We start from the raw sequence: 13,791 nt of genomic DNA on the forward strand, positions 1-13,791 counted from the left end.
ATTGCTCCATTCCAGAGATGAGCAGAGAAAAAGATGTTGGTGAGTTATCACTCATCACTAGGGATGAGAGTCCCATGAAACGCTTACTTTAAGGCATATCCGCATATTTGACTGTTTTCGGAGCTTAGAGCATATTCCGATATTTCCTGCATGTTCGAGCATAATTAATCGTTTCTCGCCATGGAGAGAGCTTCTTATCTCACCTGGGACTTCCGATTCATGCTATGGCTCCATCGGGACTATGACGACAGTGACAGCTCATTCTCATAGGCATATTTAAATCAAAGCGACTGTACCGTCCGAGACCCTTTCATGAAATCTCAGCGAAAATTAGGAGTGTCGATATGACGGAATGGAGCCCTCACGAGTCACGAGTCTCACTTGCTTGGTCAATCTTTTCATTGTTATAAGCATGAGCTGTCGTCAAGATCTTATAGACGCGGCGGCAACCGGTGCAGCTCAGAGTTTATTCGACTCATGATCGCTTCGACACGACCTCGATCTTAATGGCTATGAAGTTGCACGCTTCGCTGGGAACTTTTGCCCGAAGAATAACTTCGCTCAGAACCGGCGGTGCTTCTCCCCAGCAATCTCTCCGATATCTGAGCGAATTCGAGTACGTGTATGCTTAATTTCACGTGTCACCCGAAGCTGTATCCGGTCAGACAGAGAGTGGAATCCGTTCTGGCACGCATTCTGTTCTTCTTTTGGAGAGTCCCCAATCGCTGCGTATCTCAGGGTGGGCCGACAACCGAACTCAGAATTCGCACCCATTTACTCATGAGATGCCGAGAGGAGCTCATCGGTTTTCAGCGGCTCATTTCGCAAGAATAGGAATAGCCTCACAGCAGCTCATCTGAAAGCATACGTCGCGTCGTCGCCTGCACCCAAAGCAGCGAAGCAACATTTCGATACCTGAGCATTACATACGTATGTACATGAATTCGTTCCTCGATTCCCTGACTCTGTCTTATCGCTTCCGTCTCTTGTTTCCTGATGCCATCGACAGGGACGCGAGCAATCCCACTCACGATCTCTGCGTTTCCGGAGCGAACCTGTGAATTCGAGATCTCGCCAGTGTGCGAAAGGGTGGATTACGCCCGATATCGAGAGATTCTGCTCATGCTCGAAACCCACTCCGTTGAGGTAGCGACGAGGGATAGACTCTATCGAATCCTCGACCATGTCAGATCCATTCCTAGACTTGGGTCTCTCTCACCTCTGAATTCGTCGGCGATGAAGGGCCCCCGGCTCCGATCAACAATCCGCGGGACGAAGAGTTGCGGGCCGTAATGAGCAGAAGACTGAAGAGAACGAAGGTTACAGGACATCTTGAGAATACTCAGCGCCTCATTAGAGCGTGCGAAGCCCTCTTGCTCAGAGCGAACCGGTGTAGATCTCGTCTTTATCTCGGACAAAGAACGGACACGTTATTATGCATTCTTCCGCGCTCCCGAAGTCCCGCGTTATGATCGGCCTAATATCGAGCGGTTTATGCCCGGCATGCACAGAAGTATTTGTGAGCATAGATACGCGCATATATTTCTTGAAGAACACTGGCGACCTCAAATCAGATAACTCCCATGAGTAAAGAGCCTGGGAGCGGAGGCTCGAGGCTCAAGCCAGACCCAGGCCACAGTTCCGTGGGTGAAGACAACTTCCATCTGTCGCGACTCTAATGTAGGGGAGATCCACCAGTTATGGTCCACTCATTAGTTTTGGACCGGTCACCAGTTAAGGTCCACCCACCAGTTTTGGACCGGTCACCAGTTAAGGTCCACCCACCAGTTTTGGACCGGTCATCAATTATGGTCCACCCACCAGTTTCGGACCGGAATTTCGGGCCATTTTCCCCATAGGAATATGTACAATCAGTGTCGGGTCATGAAGAATTATATCTATGTCGGAATTATTTTAAGATCCTCATTCTCAAGGTCATAGATGGCTGAGAGAGCCCATCGACAGCGGGCAACTCAGAAAGAAAATCGATCTCTAGCCGATACCCGAACGATTCTCGAGTCCGCCCCCTAGCTTGGAGCTGGAGAGGCTGGATTCGATTCCCCGATTCTCGATGCGAGCAGATATCAAGTCATCCGAAAGCGAAAGCATTCTGAAAAAAAATGAACTTCCTGTGATGAGCGATACTCGAATTCGCCGCTTTTCCGAACGTTGAAATGATTGCATTGAATCCCCTCGATTCTGAGACGGAGCGAATCTCAGGTTTTTGGGTTGCGAGCGGATATCAAGTCATCCGGAAGCGAAAACATTCTCCAAAAAATACTGGGCGTTGTGTGGGTACCCAAGTCGCCTCTTTGCCGGGAGTTGTAGCGGCTGGAAACGCCTTGGAGCGCAGTTCCGCAGCGATTTCTCTCCGAGCTAGTGTCAAGATTGCTTCGCGTCATCCCCCCTAGCTGATTCATTTTGCCCTTACAAACTCGATCATATCAATGATTTTCCCCATCCAGCACGCGGCGCCTCGAAGGAGAAAATTTCTCGCCTATCAACGAACCTCTTAGCTAGGGCAGCGCAAACGAGGGCGGTTAGGCCGAATGCGACATCAGTTCCCTCTAGTTTCGGATGTGTAGATGTGTCTGATTTTCGCCTGATTGATGCTCTGTCCCCGCTACGTTCCGGCTGCCGGGCAGTGATGTCATTGATATGATTGAGGTCCCACCGTATCCGCATTCTCGTTCTCATAGTGATGCGCTAGCGCCCACTGCAATCGTCCCGCGCCGGAAAACCCTGCCTACTGGCCTGACCGATCTCATCTGTGCTGGTTTCTACCTGCTTCATTCGGATAAATGATGGCAGACTGGGAAAACCTTTCTGGATTATCTCGAGAATAGTTTCACACCACTCCTGGTTGAAAAGGGTATTCGGAGACTTGTTCTGTTGTTCCTAGACAACCATCGTTCCCACTTGGCTCTAGACGTTGTCTCTTACTGAGAAAGGAGCAGCATCGTCTTTTTGTTCCTGCTACCGAAGGCCACTCATATTATCCAGCCTCTCGATGTGGCAGTCTTCAAACCGCTCAAAACACTTTGGCAGGTCGAAGCGACAAACTGGTGCGTTCAAAGTGGGGGTCGCTCGATGAAAAAGGAGGAATTCCTCGTCCTGATACGGGACACCTTCGAGAACATCGACGGAAGCTGGCTAATCAATGGACTTCGAGCGTGAGGCATATCGCCCGTTGATTACGGAAAGAGCTGTAGATTCGCCGGCGCCGCCGAGAGAGCCAGGGAGCCCTCTCCCGGGGAACTCGGCCATGTTCTTCCTCATGGAGCTAGAACAGCGGATGGCTTCCGAACAGCTCGAAATGTTTCGCAAACGAAAGGGACCATGGCAGGGGCCCGAAAGTATGCGGGACCTCTATTACATTTGGATAGCCGCCGAATCCGCCCTCCGGAATTCGCAGCCTCTCGAGAGATCTCATGAGTCTCCGCCATCGGCGAGCTTCGATGATCGATCGCAAGATCAGATTCTCGTTTTTCCTACGCCTTATCAACCTGGCCGCCGACAGTTCCCTTCATAAATTTAATGTCATTCTTTGCTGGATAAATGCTCTCTCTATGGAGCGATGCCTCCTCAAACACTGCAGGGTGGTCGGGAAGATTATCAAGTTTATATAGATCGCAGATTCTCCTTGAAGAAGTGGATGGCCCGAGAAACGACCCGCTCGGCTAGCAGTCAGAGTTCTCGCATGCTCGCCTCGATCTTCGAGAACTGGCTTCGACGCATGCTTCCCTCATTAGATTATACTCCAGTTCCATCTTCAATTCGTTTCAGTTGCAGCCAGCCCCGATAGTGATGCTCTCAGAACTTATCTCCATGGGGTTTATGCCCGGTCCATGACTGTCCGGTGGCGACATTATGGCATGATGGTGCGAGTGAACCTAAACTGGTGGGTGGTCCATAGCTGGTGACCGGTTCAAAACCGGTGGGTGGACCCTAACCGGTGGATCTCCCGATTATGGGAGTCGGAGCTCGGAGCTCCCGGTCCCCGTCGCAAGCTCTCTCTAGGCTGCGCACCCCTGTCGTGATCTGATTACCAGAATAGAGCACTGTCTGCTCTTTTCTCGTGCTTCAGAGCTGAATCAATTCCCACGGACGGTGCTCAGCCAGAGGGAGAAGCCTTGCGGGGTTCTCCTGGGAGCTAGCACCTGGGGAACTGGCAAGATCACAGCGCGTGCCGAGGGCGTCGGACATTCTGATTCATTGTGAATTCCAACATAAGAGATACTTAAGACACGGGAAATTATCGGGATCGATCCGGGGGGAGTTACGATACAGATACAGGGTCCCTATTCGCAGTCCACACGCGACTTGACATCAGAGTAGATATTACCGCTTGCTCCCGAGCGGGAATCCGGTAATTGTAATGGTTATGGTTCTGGTAAACTCGTTGATTCTATTCGGCGAAAAATATTATGGGGCTCGCCCGGGGGAGCGTGATTGAGTTGAGGATTCCGCGGGGCGTTGTTCATCGAATGCGTACTCGAACCGGCGACATCCGTCCGGATATCACCGGCGAGACGACCAGTGAAAGCCTAAGGCCAACCCAATGGAGCGCAGCGCAACGCACAACTGGGACACGAAGTGCTTCCAAGTGGCTCTCATCTTGCAGGTGGTCCTCTTAATTATGCGATCAGGTCCACGAGCTTTTCCCCTGGCGAGCTCGTCGATTGTGTCGACGTCAGCTACGTCAGTAGTTTAACAAGGTCCTTCCGGATGATCGTGGAATATCTCGTCGAGCAAATCTCTCGTTCTGGGGCGATCGCGATATCTCCCGGGACTGAATCGAGAACTTCGAGGATGATAAGCAGAGAACGCGCGAGCCACTTCGATCGCTCGTCTCCGGAGCCAATCGACGAGCCTACCGAGTGCCGAGAAAATGGCCCGATGCTCTTCCAAGTCCATCACAAGATCAGCCTCATCATTGTTAACGTTCTCTCGCCCATAGCGAGGTTCGATTTTCGTCTAACTTCGCGTCCCCTGCCGTTTGCTGGAAATCGTGACCCCGCGAAATCCGAGCATGGTTTCTCAGTCACGTCGACGTGCATGAGAGAGCGTCACGAAGTCATGCGGTGCGGGCTGCGCGCGAAACGCAGTGAGTCCTCATTGTGTCCGATATTTTCTTTTCGCCTCTCAGAGGAATCCCACACACGAGCCACCGGCAACAATCCGCAATCGGTAATCGGTATGGACATGGACTGGATCCAGAACCAAGGTTGAAGTCGCGAAGCGATCAACTCCAATTCGTGACTGCGTCAGGGTACAGGAAAAATCATGCCGAATGTAGTCCCAACAGCGGCGCAGTTCTTTGCCGAGGAGAGTGATGTAGGACCAGAGGACATCAGCCAGAGGGTGGGTAAAATTTCGGCGGTCGGTTTCGTCCCGTCCAGCGCCCGCGGTAATTCTAAATCACTTCCCTCCACGTCGGATTGCAGGTTGTCGCACTTCTGGATGAGGCTGCCGTAGCCACGAGGGAGCAACATAAAATCTTGAACCTGCGCACCGTGCAAGAATTGATTACGAACAGAGATGCTGCTCTCCTCGACAACTTTCTCGACGAAGTCCTGGCTTTCCAGAACGATCGCAGCCCGGATGTCAAGAAGTGAGCTGAGCTTGTCTCGTTCGAATCTCTTGAGCTTCATGAAATGGCGATCTCATAATGCATACCATGAGAGACGGGATGCAAATTTCAGGTTCCTCATTGGCTTCATGGAGATCGCGTGCAAGCGAGATCCAGCCATTCTACCGAAGGTTGTCGCGAACATCAGAATCATGCTGGATGAGGAGAATCCAAATGTGCAAAAACGCGCGATACAGGCTGCAACTCAGCTATACAGAGTTTGCTTCAAGTATGATCTCCGACCATGATCTTTGTCGACTTGGGTGATTATATTGGATTACTGTTCCGTAGTGAATCACGGCTTCACGATCGATTCTTCCCGTCAGGTGGCTGTGCGCCTCTAAAGGGACATCGGACATTGATGATTTGAAGAAGAGTACGTGGAAATACTTTCAAGACATCAAAGAGTCAATTGTCGGACTTCTTGATAGCTACAACGACGGGTAATCAGTCTTCCGGGTCGTGTGATTTGGTGAAGCTCAATGTTCTTGGGATCAAAAGTTACAGACTGCTTTATTTTTAAAGAATCCGAACGCTCGTCGTCAAATTCATGGAAATGGTCGTCTTGACCCAAACGTTCCCTGACGCGCATTCGCCCACCAGAGGAGAGGATGAAGTTTCTCTTGACGATGCGTCTACGCACGTAGCTCAATTCATCAAGCCTAGCCAGCTCGAGGAACAGGCCAAGAAGACTCTTGAGAGACTTCTCGCATTCCACGGAACGCAACACATATCATCGGTAAACTTGATGGCCTGCTCCCAGAGCCTGGTAATCATCGCCAAATCACGGTTAGTCAGGGCTGCTTCGTCTCGGGTTTTGGGGGAATTTGAATTTCGGCTATTCTCCTCTATGCCAACTAAGGAATGCCATTCAGAGCTGAATTCATGTCGCGGGTCATCAATGCTCTGGAAGCGCTCCATGCGAATCTACCGCCGACGCTCTCCAAATCTCAAGTCTCATCTGTCCGCAAACATCTCAAACTACAACTCTTCCTGCTGTGCAAACATCCTGTTGCGCTCGGATTCGCCCCGCAATTGACGACACTATTGTCGGATCTGGGCGCGACCCCGCATGAAATGGCCAAGCAGCTACCGCCCAAGTTCATAGAAGGTGAGCTCGATTAGAACAGATGAGGGGACCGCGTGGACGCGCGGTCTAGTCCTAGTCATGATCCCCATCGCTCGTTCTGAATATCGCGATGGCGGATCGATCCGAGGTCATTGAGATTGATCAATTGACGTCGGGCAGAGGAATTGTTCTCATATCTATCAATGGAGGATCTAGCATTGCTCCGAAAATGAGGAAAAATAATGATGTAAACTGACGAGCTCCTCGGCAGAGTCATCCCGGAAGCGTTCCATCCCCGTGGACGCTCCGGTGGCAAGGAAGATACCACGATCATCGCCTTCGGTGGTTTCGGCGGTTGCAGATGAGGAGGAGGACGACGAAACCTCAAAGGTTCCTAAGATGGCGCAGGACCCTACTCAGAGCGCCATAGACATCACTGCTTCAGATATTGCACCCCGTCTCACAACTCTCAATGTCACCGACGTGGTCCTCGTCACGATGGTGAGCTTGGATCCATGGAGTTCCGAGCATAAATAGCATATGTGCTCTTCCGAGGCGAATGTGCGCCGGATGCGGTCCGGATGGGAGAGCCCTCCTTGGATGATCAATTTTCGTACTAACCTTCGGTGATACGCGTTTCCATGTGGTAGCTACGACTACCTGAAACCATGCCAGCCAATTTTCAAGCGACGTATACGCCCATCAGCGTGGCTGGAACAGAGCAGCAGATTGCTCATCTCTCGAGACTGATGGCGACCCAGATGACGGCTCAGAACATGGGTAAAGGAGTCGAAGAGATGATGAAGAAGGCTCAACTGGAGATGAGCAGAGCCGAGGTAAACCTAAACCTCTTATCTTCGAGTTGAAGCAAGAGTGACAGATAGAATATTAATGATGGACTGCAACTACTCTCGGTTAACAGGCTGAACCCATGCAAATCGAGACCATAGGTCGCGCAAAAGCGGCGTCATCATCGACTTCGGCATCGCATTCGAGCTCATCTCAGAAATCCAAAAGCGACGAGTCCTCCCCAATCCTATTGCCGGCTGGTGCGGAAGCTTTGAAAATGAGAGCACGGACCCTGAATCTCAGTGAAGTCACAAAGAGTATGAATAGGAAAGAAGGAGAACAATTCATGTCGTCGGCGGTGAGGAGACTACTCAGAACTGGTAGGTCTCGGTCCGCAGAATTTTCAGATGAAGTCGATGAATGTGTTCTCGAATCTGAAATTGAACTCGTCTTGCAGTCAGCATCGGCCATTCGAAAGCAAAATTGAAGACAATCGCTCGCCTGGCTATGCAGATCCGAGGGCAAATAAGTGAAGTCATTCGGGAGTTTATTTTCCAAAACGTGCGGGCGAATTCGGATCTCGTCATGGTATGGCTGTTCGAAGAATACAATGCTGACCTATCTTCGGAGGGCATCGACTCGAGCTTGAGGAATTACGGCCAGTGTTTACAAGACATTCTGATGGATCTCCTGATCAAAGTCGAAACGAGAGACCGTGATGTGATTTTCCAAAAAATATTCATGGAAGCTCCTGTCGTGACGGAGAACGCGATCGACATCCTGCAACAGTATTGCCAAAATGAAGTTTCTGTCAATCATGGGTTGAACATTCTACGGTCATTGATTGAGTATCGACCTATCAAACAAAAACACTACCTCGAACTTTTGCTCCAATTGACGGTGAACCATATGGAAGAAGTGCGCCAACAAGCGGTCAAGCAATGTCTGATACTGGCTGAGAAATCGGCGGAGATGAAGGAAGCTGTTGAGCGCTACGCGGTCGATCATCTGAGATCGTTGCTGCAGCCTTCTCCCCCTGCCTCCCTGTATCCGAATCAACAAGACGGCGATAATGTCTGGCTTGAAGACGATATCAAGCTATGCATGACGTTGTATTTGGCTCTTCTTCCCGCGAATCATTCACTTGTACATGAATTGGCCAAAGTTTATGTTGACGCTCCACCGGATACGAAACGAACGATTCTGTGGACTCTGGAACAGCCCGTCAAGGGAATGGGCATGGAGAGCCCGGAGCTTTTGCGGCTCTTGGAAAACTGTCCCCCGGGTGCAGAAACGCTCATCACGCGAATAATACATTTGCTGACAGAACAGAGTAAGCGGTCTTATCTGTTGGCTTTTCCGTGCATACCTCTGGCATGGCTTCAAAGCTTCTTCATCTTCTGCTGTAACGTACCTGAACACCAACTGATGACTTTCCCCTCCAGATACACCGTCTCCAGAACTCGTGGCCCGCGTTCGTGATCTATACCATAAACGAGTCGCTGACGTCCGTTTCCTCATACCAGTCTTGACAGGACTGACGAAGAAGGAAGTCATTGCGGCGCTTCCCAAACTCATAAAATTGAATTCGAATGTCGTGAAAGAAGTCTTCAATCGGCTTCTGGGCTGCGGGGAGAATGGTCCGCTAAGCCCTGCGGATCTTCTGGTTGCTCTGCACAATATCGACCCGACTAAATGCGATGTCAAAACCGTCATAAAAACAACTTCTATTTGCTTCGCTGAAAAGTCTGTCTACACTCAAGACGTCCTGGCGCTGGTATTGCAACAGCTCATGGAACAAACACCGCTACCGACACTGCTGATGCGGACAGTGATACAGTCTCTGGCACTCTATCCACGACTACTAGGATTCGTCATGAACATTCTGCAGCGACTCATAACTAAACAGGTATACTGATGACACCCACGCTGTGGGACTCCTTCGATGCGAACATATCCAATCCGACGCTCGCGTCTTGTTGAGCATCCGGATATTTCGCTCACAGGTGTGGAAACAGAAGAAGGTTTGGGAGGGCTTCATAAAGTGCTGTGAGCGGGCTCAGCCTCAGAGCCTCAACGTCATTATTCAACTTCCGCCGGAACCTTTGAGGGAATTGTTTGAAGCCGCGCCGTCGCTGAAGGACCCCTTGGTGCAGCACGTGACCTCCCTTACGCAGCATCAGAAGTATGTAACCGATCGGTGGGGCTGTCGACTCCGCGCGGGTGTCGCTTGATTCGCGGAAGCGCATTGCACGCGTTCATCGGGATTCTCTTGCTTCATGCATGCGAATACGGTCGGATTGGGCACAGAGTGTATTTACCAGTCGTGATTCCACGGTCCCGACGATGAGATCAGACTCCCATAGATTCTCTTTGTGCTTTTATCCCGCGTATACTGATTATATGCATTTCAGGTCGCATGTACCCTCGAAAGTTCTCGAGATCCTTTTCCCCGAAGATGTGGCCTCGAAGAGCAAAACACCAGAGAAAACCGAAACCGATGAGCATCATATATCTGGTTAGCATGGAATAATTCCGCTCGATCGAGGAAGAATAAAGACGGACTATTCTCTTATGAGCCATTGCATTCCTCGTATGGTGTCAAAATCGTTACTACCTCTTCGGTCGTTACTAGGGCTTCCAGCGGTTCCTACCCGAGGTTCTGGAACCGCGGGTTTCCGCCGATTCTCTCGGATCCGGAGCCGACCGGTTTTCTCGGTTCTTACCCGCGGTTCCGAGGGGGCAAGACAAATCATTCCCGTTTCTGAACCACTTTTTTTTTTCTTCTCTTCTCCCGTTTCTAAACCACCACATGCCCCCAAATGAGCAAGAATCCAGGCCGAGATGTTTTCGAAGGCTGAATGTCTCTCTCATGCACGCTAACAAGGAAAGTATTTGAACTCACCCTCGCGATTTAGACGGGATAGCGCGGGATTTGTAGGTCGACCCGGGTCTTCAAAACCCCACACTACATCTCGCTAGGTAGACCCTCTGGACCGAATAATCAGGCCGCCTACATACCTATATTCGGGGGTCAGATTATTCGGAATCGCGAGGGGGCAGTTCTGGTCACTTCCCCTGTAGCCGCTCGACAGATGAGCGAGCTTGCTCTCGCTGCTGGCCGACGTGGACCGTACCGCGAATACGGGGACTGAACTCGGCAAATATACCTTTCTGATGGAATAAAATTAATTCGACTGAGTCCGTTGGCTCCGGAGAATTGGTAGGTTCAAACTTCTCGATCAGTTTCGCCAGGCATCAGTCCCAAATCAGAGGAGGAAAAATTCGGTTCTCTCCGGTTCTTACCCGCGGTTTCGACTCCACGGTTCTCGGGTACCCGAGAATCGCGGTTTTCTAAACTGGCGGGTATTTGGGAGCTTTAGTCGTTACCCCGATAAGATGGCCCTCGCAAATGTGCACGTTCATCGACATTATTGGTCGCGCAGGCATAGTGCTTATTGTTAGTGACTTCGGTAAGGCAATCGACGCTCAAACGGGAGACCGCCTCGCGGAAACGAATGTGTCTGCGAGGACGTTCTCGCGGTTCATTGGAGGCCAATGAGCGAAGATCATAGCTCTTCCATAAGATTCTTAGTATCATATGTACTTCATCGCGAGTCAACCTCGTGAAGCCGAAAGTCTGACCCATACGATAGAGGAAGAACATACCATCTCAGCGAGGCTCTTGATCAGCAGGGCTTTCGAGCTCGGAGACGTTAGCGTGTTTTCTCGCCCTGCCTTGAGCGATGCGGGGGAGGTTTTCAATTGTCGCACAGCTCGAACTGATCCGTTCACTACCCTGTGTTCTGCGTGATGAGTCGGAGACACCAAGCCTCACTCGCGTGTCGGGCTCAATGAATGCGTAAAGAGAAAGCTGGGAATTCACGATGAGAAGCTTCGATCGCCTTTATTCATCACTTTGATGCTGAAGCAACTTTTTTCGCGATCGCCTTAAAAGGATCCACCTTCGGCGGTTTGTTCCTCTTCAGGGCCTTCTTCAGATGACGCATGCGGCCCGAGCCGGGTGCCTTCCTCCGCAAGGCCTTCACTGACCAGTTGTCTGCAAGGGGAGACTCAACCTTGTATACACGGCAGGACACAACAGTGAAACAGCATTTCATATGGAATCTCTCGGTATACGATTAGGCAAGCACGTGGGCTCTGATTTCGGCTCGGAGCCCGTGGCAGTACTCACAGCTCCTGGTTTTCGGGTCCGGGTACCCACAACACGCGCAGCGGCTCTTCTGGATATGATACGAGGATTTACCACAGCGGCGACACAAAGTGTGCGTCTTATTATGCCGCTTTCCGAATGATGAGGTCCCTTTCGTCTGTGAAAAGAAAGGTTGTCAACTCTACCATCAAGAAGGCTTCCTTTCGAGGCATTCTCACGGAAGTCGGTGAAGAGATGCACGGGAAATCCGAGCACGGCTTCCAGGGCCTCCGCAATTAAAGTAGGAGGCGAAAGCTATTCTATGTCTAAGTGATTTGGATGGATTTTCGAAGCCATAAGAAAAACGCACCATGGCTGCCCAGATCTCGCTGCTAAAAGGACCAGAATCCACATATTCCGAATCCGAAACCACCCGGGGCGACGCTACTGCACTGTCCGTCGGGTACGATGTTTCGGCGGCTCTCCGAAGGCGGGCTCTTCGAATCGGACCCGAATGTCGGTGATTCCCGGATTACTTTTGCCGCCCCCGTTGGGCTAAGCAAGAACCGCTCCTACGCTGAGTAAGTAGGGAGATGTCCTTTTCCCTGAACTGCTCTATAGCGATTCGGAACTCCTAACCGTTTCGAGTGAGGAGATTGAGTGGATGCGTGGTCTCTAGCACGTAAGGACATACGATTCTGCGGCACTGGTTCGTGCCCTCTTTTGGATAGGCTGGAGGTTGGGTCAAGCGAACTCGACGCTCTGTCTGGCCATGGCCCGTGCGAGAGTCTGGCGGAAGATCCCGTGAGCGTGGGTTGAGTCGATGGCAGGAGAGTTAGATAGATATCGATAATATTTGGTGATGGATTGAAACGGGCCGACCGGTGAGATTCGTGCTTGAGATTTGAGATTTGTAGGACAACGCAGATCGATGCTCTTACATAATATCACCCCGAATCACAACGGGATGAAATCGGATCGCGAGCTCGTCGTTCCATCCTACAGGGCGCAATCCTGAGTAATTCTGATGAACTGGAACCTGGAACCCGCCTGGAGCGCGAGGGATTGCTCGCAGATGACATTCCAGTCGCCTCCTGACGGTCAGGAGGCGGCCACAATCAGCCGGTTTTCCGACGGGGTTTCGGAATGAATGTTCCCTTCCAATATTATCAGACTGACCTGTGCGTGCTCTCTCGACCCAGTACGGATCGCAGGCCTGCCACGATACAGGGAAGAGGCAGAATGTAGGAGTACTCGCCGGATCGAATACGGAATCTCTTCCAAGTCCGTTCAGAACTTGAATTGCGTCTAACAGCATCGCTCTCGATAATTCTAAAGTGTCCAAAGAGTAGATGGGTCTCGCGAGTTACTTCTCGGGAGATCGGAGTTAGATATGTTGAACCTTCACAGATGCACTCCGCGAAAATTATCTCCACGCGAACATGAAGGTGTCCGCATGTTTATGATAGTCGGGTTCCTTTGCATGGAGTTGCGAAAAACAAGATGCCCCATCTCCGCGGAACTCGCTCCGCTTCGGCTGAAGCTTCGAGCGCACGTGACCTTCTCTCCTGTTGGATAGGCAGCGAAGTCTTCATTCTAGCGAAAACTTGCGTTCGTATGAGCTCGACGCAATCAAGACCGTGCGTATGCTCACCCCTCCGCGACTTCATTATCAGTTCCGGCCCCCTGAATGAGGTGATCCTCGCGGAACAGCCGTCCTCCCTCCGCTATCTGAATCGGTACCGAATTGTTCCAGGATGGTTCCGTGAGTAGAATCCCGCCCTTCACTCCGCTGACAGCAATCACAGCGAGAATATCCGAGGAAGCGCGTGTATCTGTCTCGAGCGATAGAGACAGATGCGCAGTTTCGTCTGCGAGGATCGATCTGACCCGTCTATCGGACCCAATGACGTCAGGGCAGAGCACCAAGGAAGCATAATTCGGTGATTCCAGCGTTTGAGATACTGGCTCCCAATGCCGAACCGTCCCCGTCGGGGTCGATCGAAATTTGAATGCGGCGCGCGTGCCTGCGCTTGGCGTCTGCTAAGTGGGGCCGCCCGAAGAGAACACTAGCATATGCGCGCGGCCGCCGCCATCTCTCTTCTCTCTACCAGCTCCTCGCAAGTTTGTGTTTTGATCTTTGTTGTT

General features: G+C 51.2%; 2 protein-coding genes across 2 annotated transcripts; one reads left to right on the top strand and one right to left on the bottom strand.

Moving 5' to 3' along the window:
• The first annotated feature begins 5,286 nt into the window (after window positions 1-5,286).
• On the top strand, window positions 5,287-10,061 carry Sym (symplekin scaffold protein). Its single transcript, XM_029112586.1, has 13 exons — window positions 5,287-5,364; window positions 5,448-5,614; window positions 5,706-5,861; window positions 5,959-6,075; window positions 6,158-6,421; window positions 6,508-6,743; window positions 6,973-7,202; window positions 7,352-7,537; window positions 7,624-7,874; window positions 7,952-8,823; window positions 8,936-9,399; window positions 9,497-9,675; window positions 9,905-10,061. The coding sequence occupies exons 1-13, from the start codon at window positions 5,287-5,289 to the stop codon at window positions 10,011-10,013; spliced, it is 3,309 nt and encodes a 1,102-aa protein (XP_028968419.1). The 3' UTR covers window positions 10,014-10,061.
• A 1,310-nt stretch (window positions 10,062-11,371) lies between these two features.
• RpL37a (ribosomal protein L37a) lies at window positions 11,372-12,062 on the bottom strand. Its single transcript, XM_003737946.1, has 3 exons — window positions 12,014-12,062; window positions 11,686-11,821; window positions 11,372-11,550 (listed from the first exon to the last, which is right to left on the bottom strand). Exons 1-3 carry the CDS (start codon window positions 12,014-12,016, stop codon window positions 11,405-11,407), a joined length of 285 nt encoding a protein of 94 aa, XP_003737994.1. The 5' UTR covers window positions 12,017-12,062; the 3' UTR covers window positions 11,372-11,404.
• Between the last annotated feature and the right edge of the window lie 1,729 nt (window positions 12,063-13,791).

This window comes from Galendromus occidentalis, unplaced genomic scaffold (assembly GCF_000255335.2).
Source record: "Galendromus occidentalis unplaced genomic scaffold, Mocc_1.1 scf7180000075708, whole genome shotgun sequence".
NCBI lineage: Eukaryota > Metazoa > Arthropoda > Arachnida > Mesostigmata > Phytoseiidae > Galendromus > Galendromus occidentalis.

Excerpts from the sequence above, each read along its gene's own strand:
- Sym (XM_029112586.1), top strand. The coding sequence starts at position 5,287 with ATGCCGAATGTAGTCCCAACAGCGGCGCAGTTCTTTGCCGAGGAGAGT. Across the intron at positions 7,538-7,623 it reads TGGAGATGAGCAGAGCCGAG|GCTGAACCCATGCAAATCGA; the intron begins GTAAACCTAAAC and ends CTCGGTTAACAG. Across the intron at positions 8,824-8,935 it reads ACATTTGCTGACAGAACAGA|ATACACCGTCTCCAGAACTC; the intron begins GTAAGCGGTCTT and ends TTTCCCCTCCAG.
- RpL37a (XM_003737946.1), bottom strand. Across the intron at positions 11,551-11,685 it reads GGACCCGAAAACCAGGAGCT|ACAACTGGTCAGTGAAGGCC; the intron begins GTGAGTACTGCC and ends CTCCCCTTGCAG.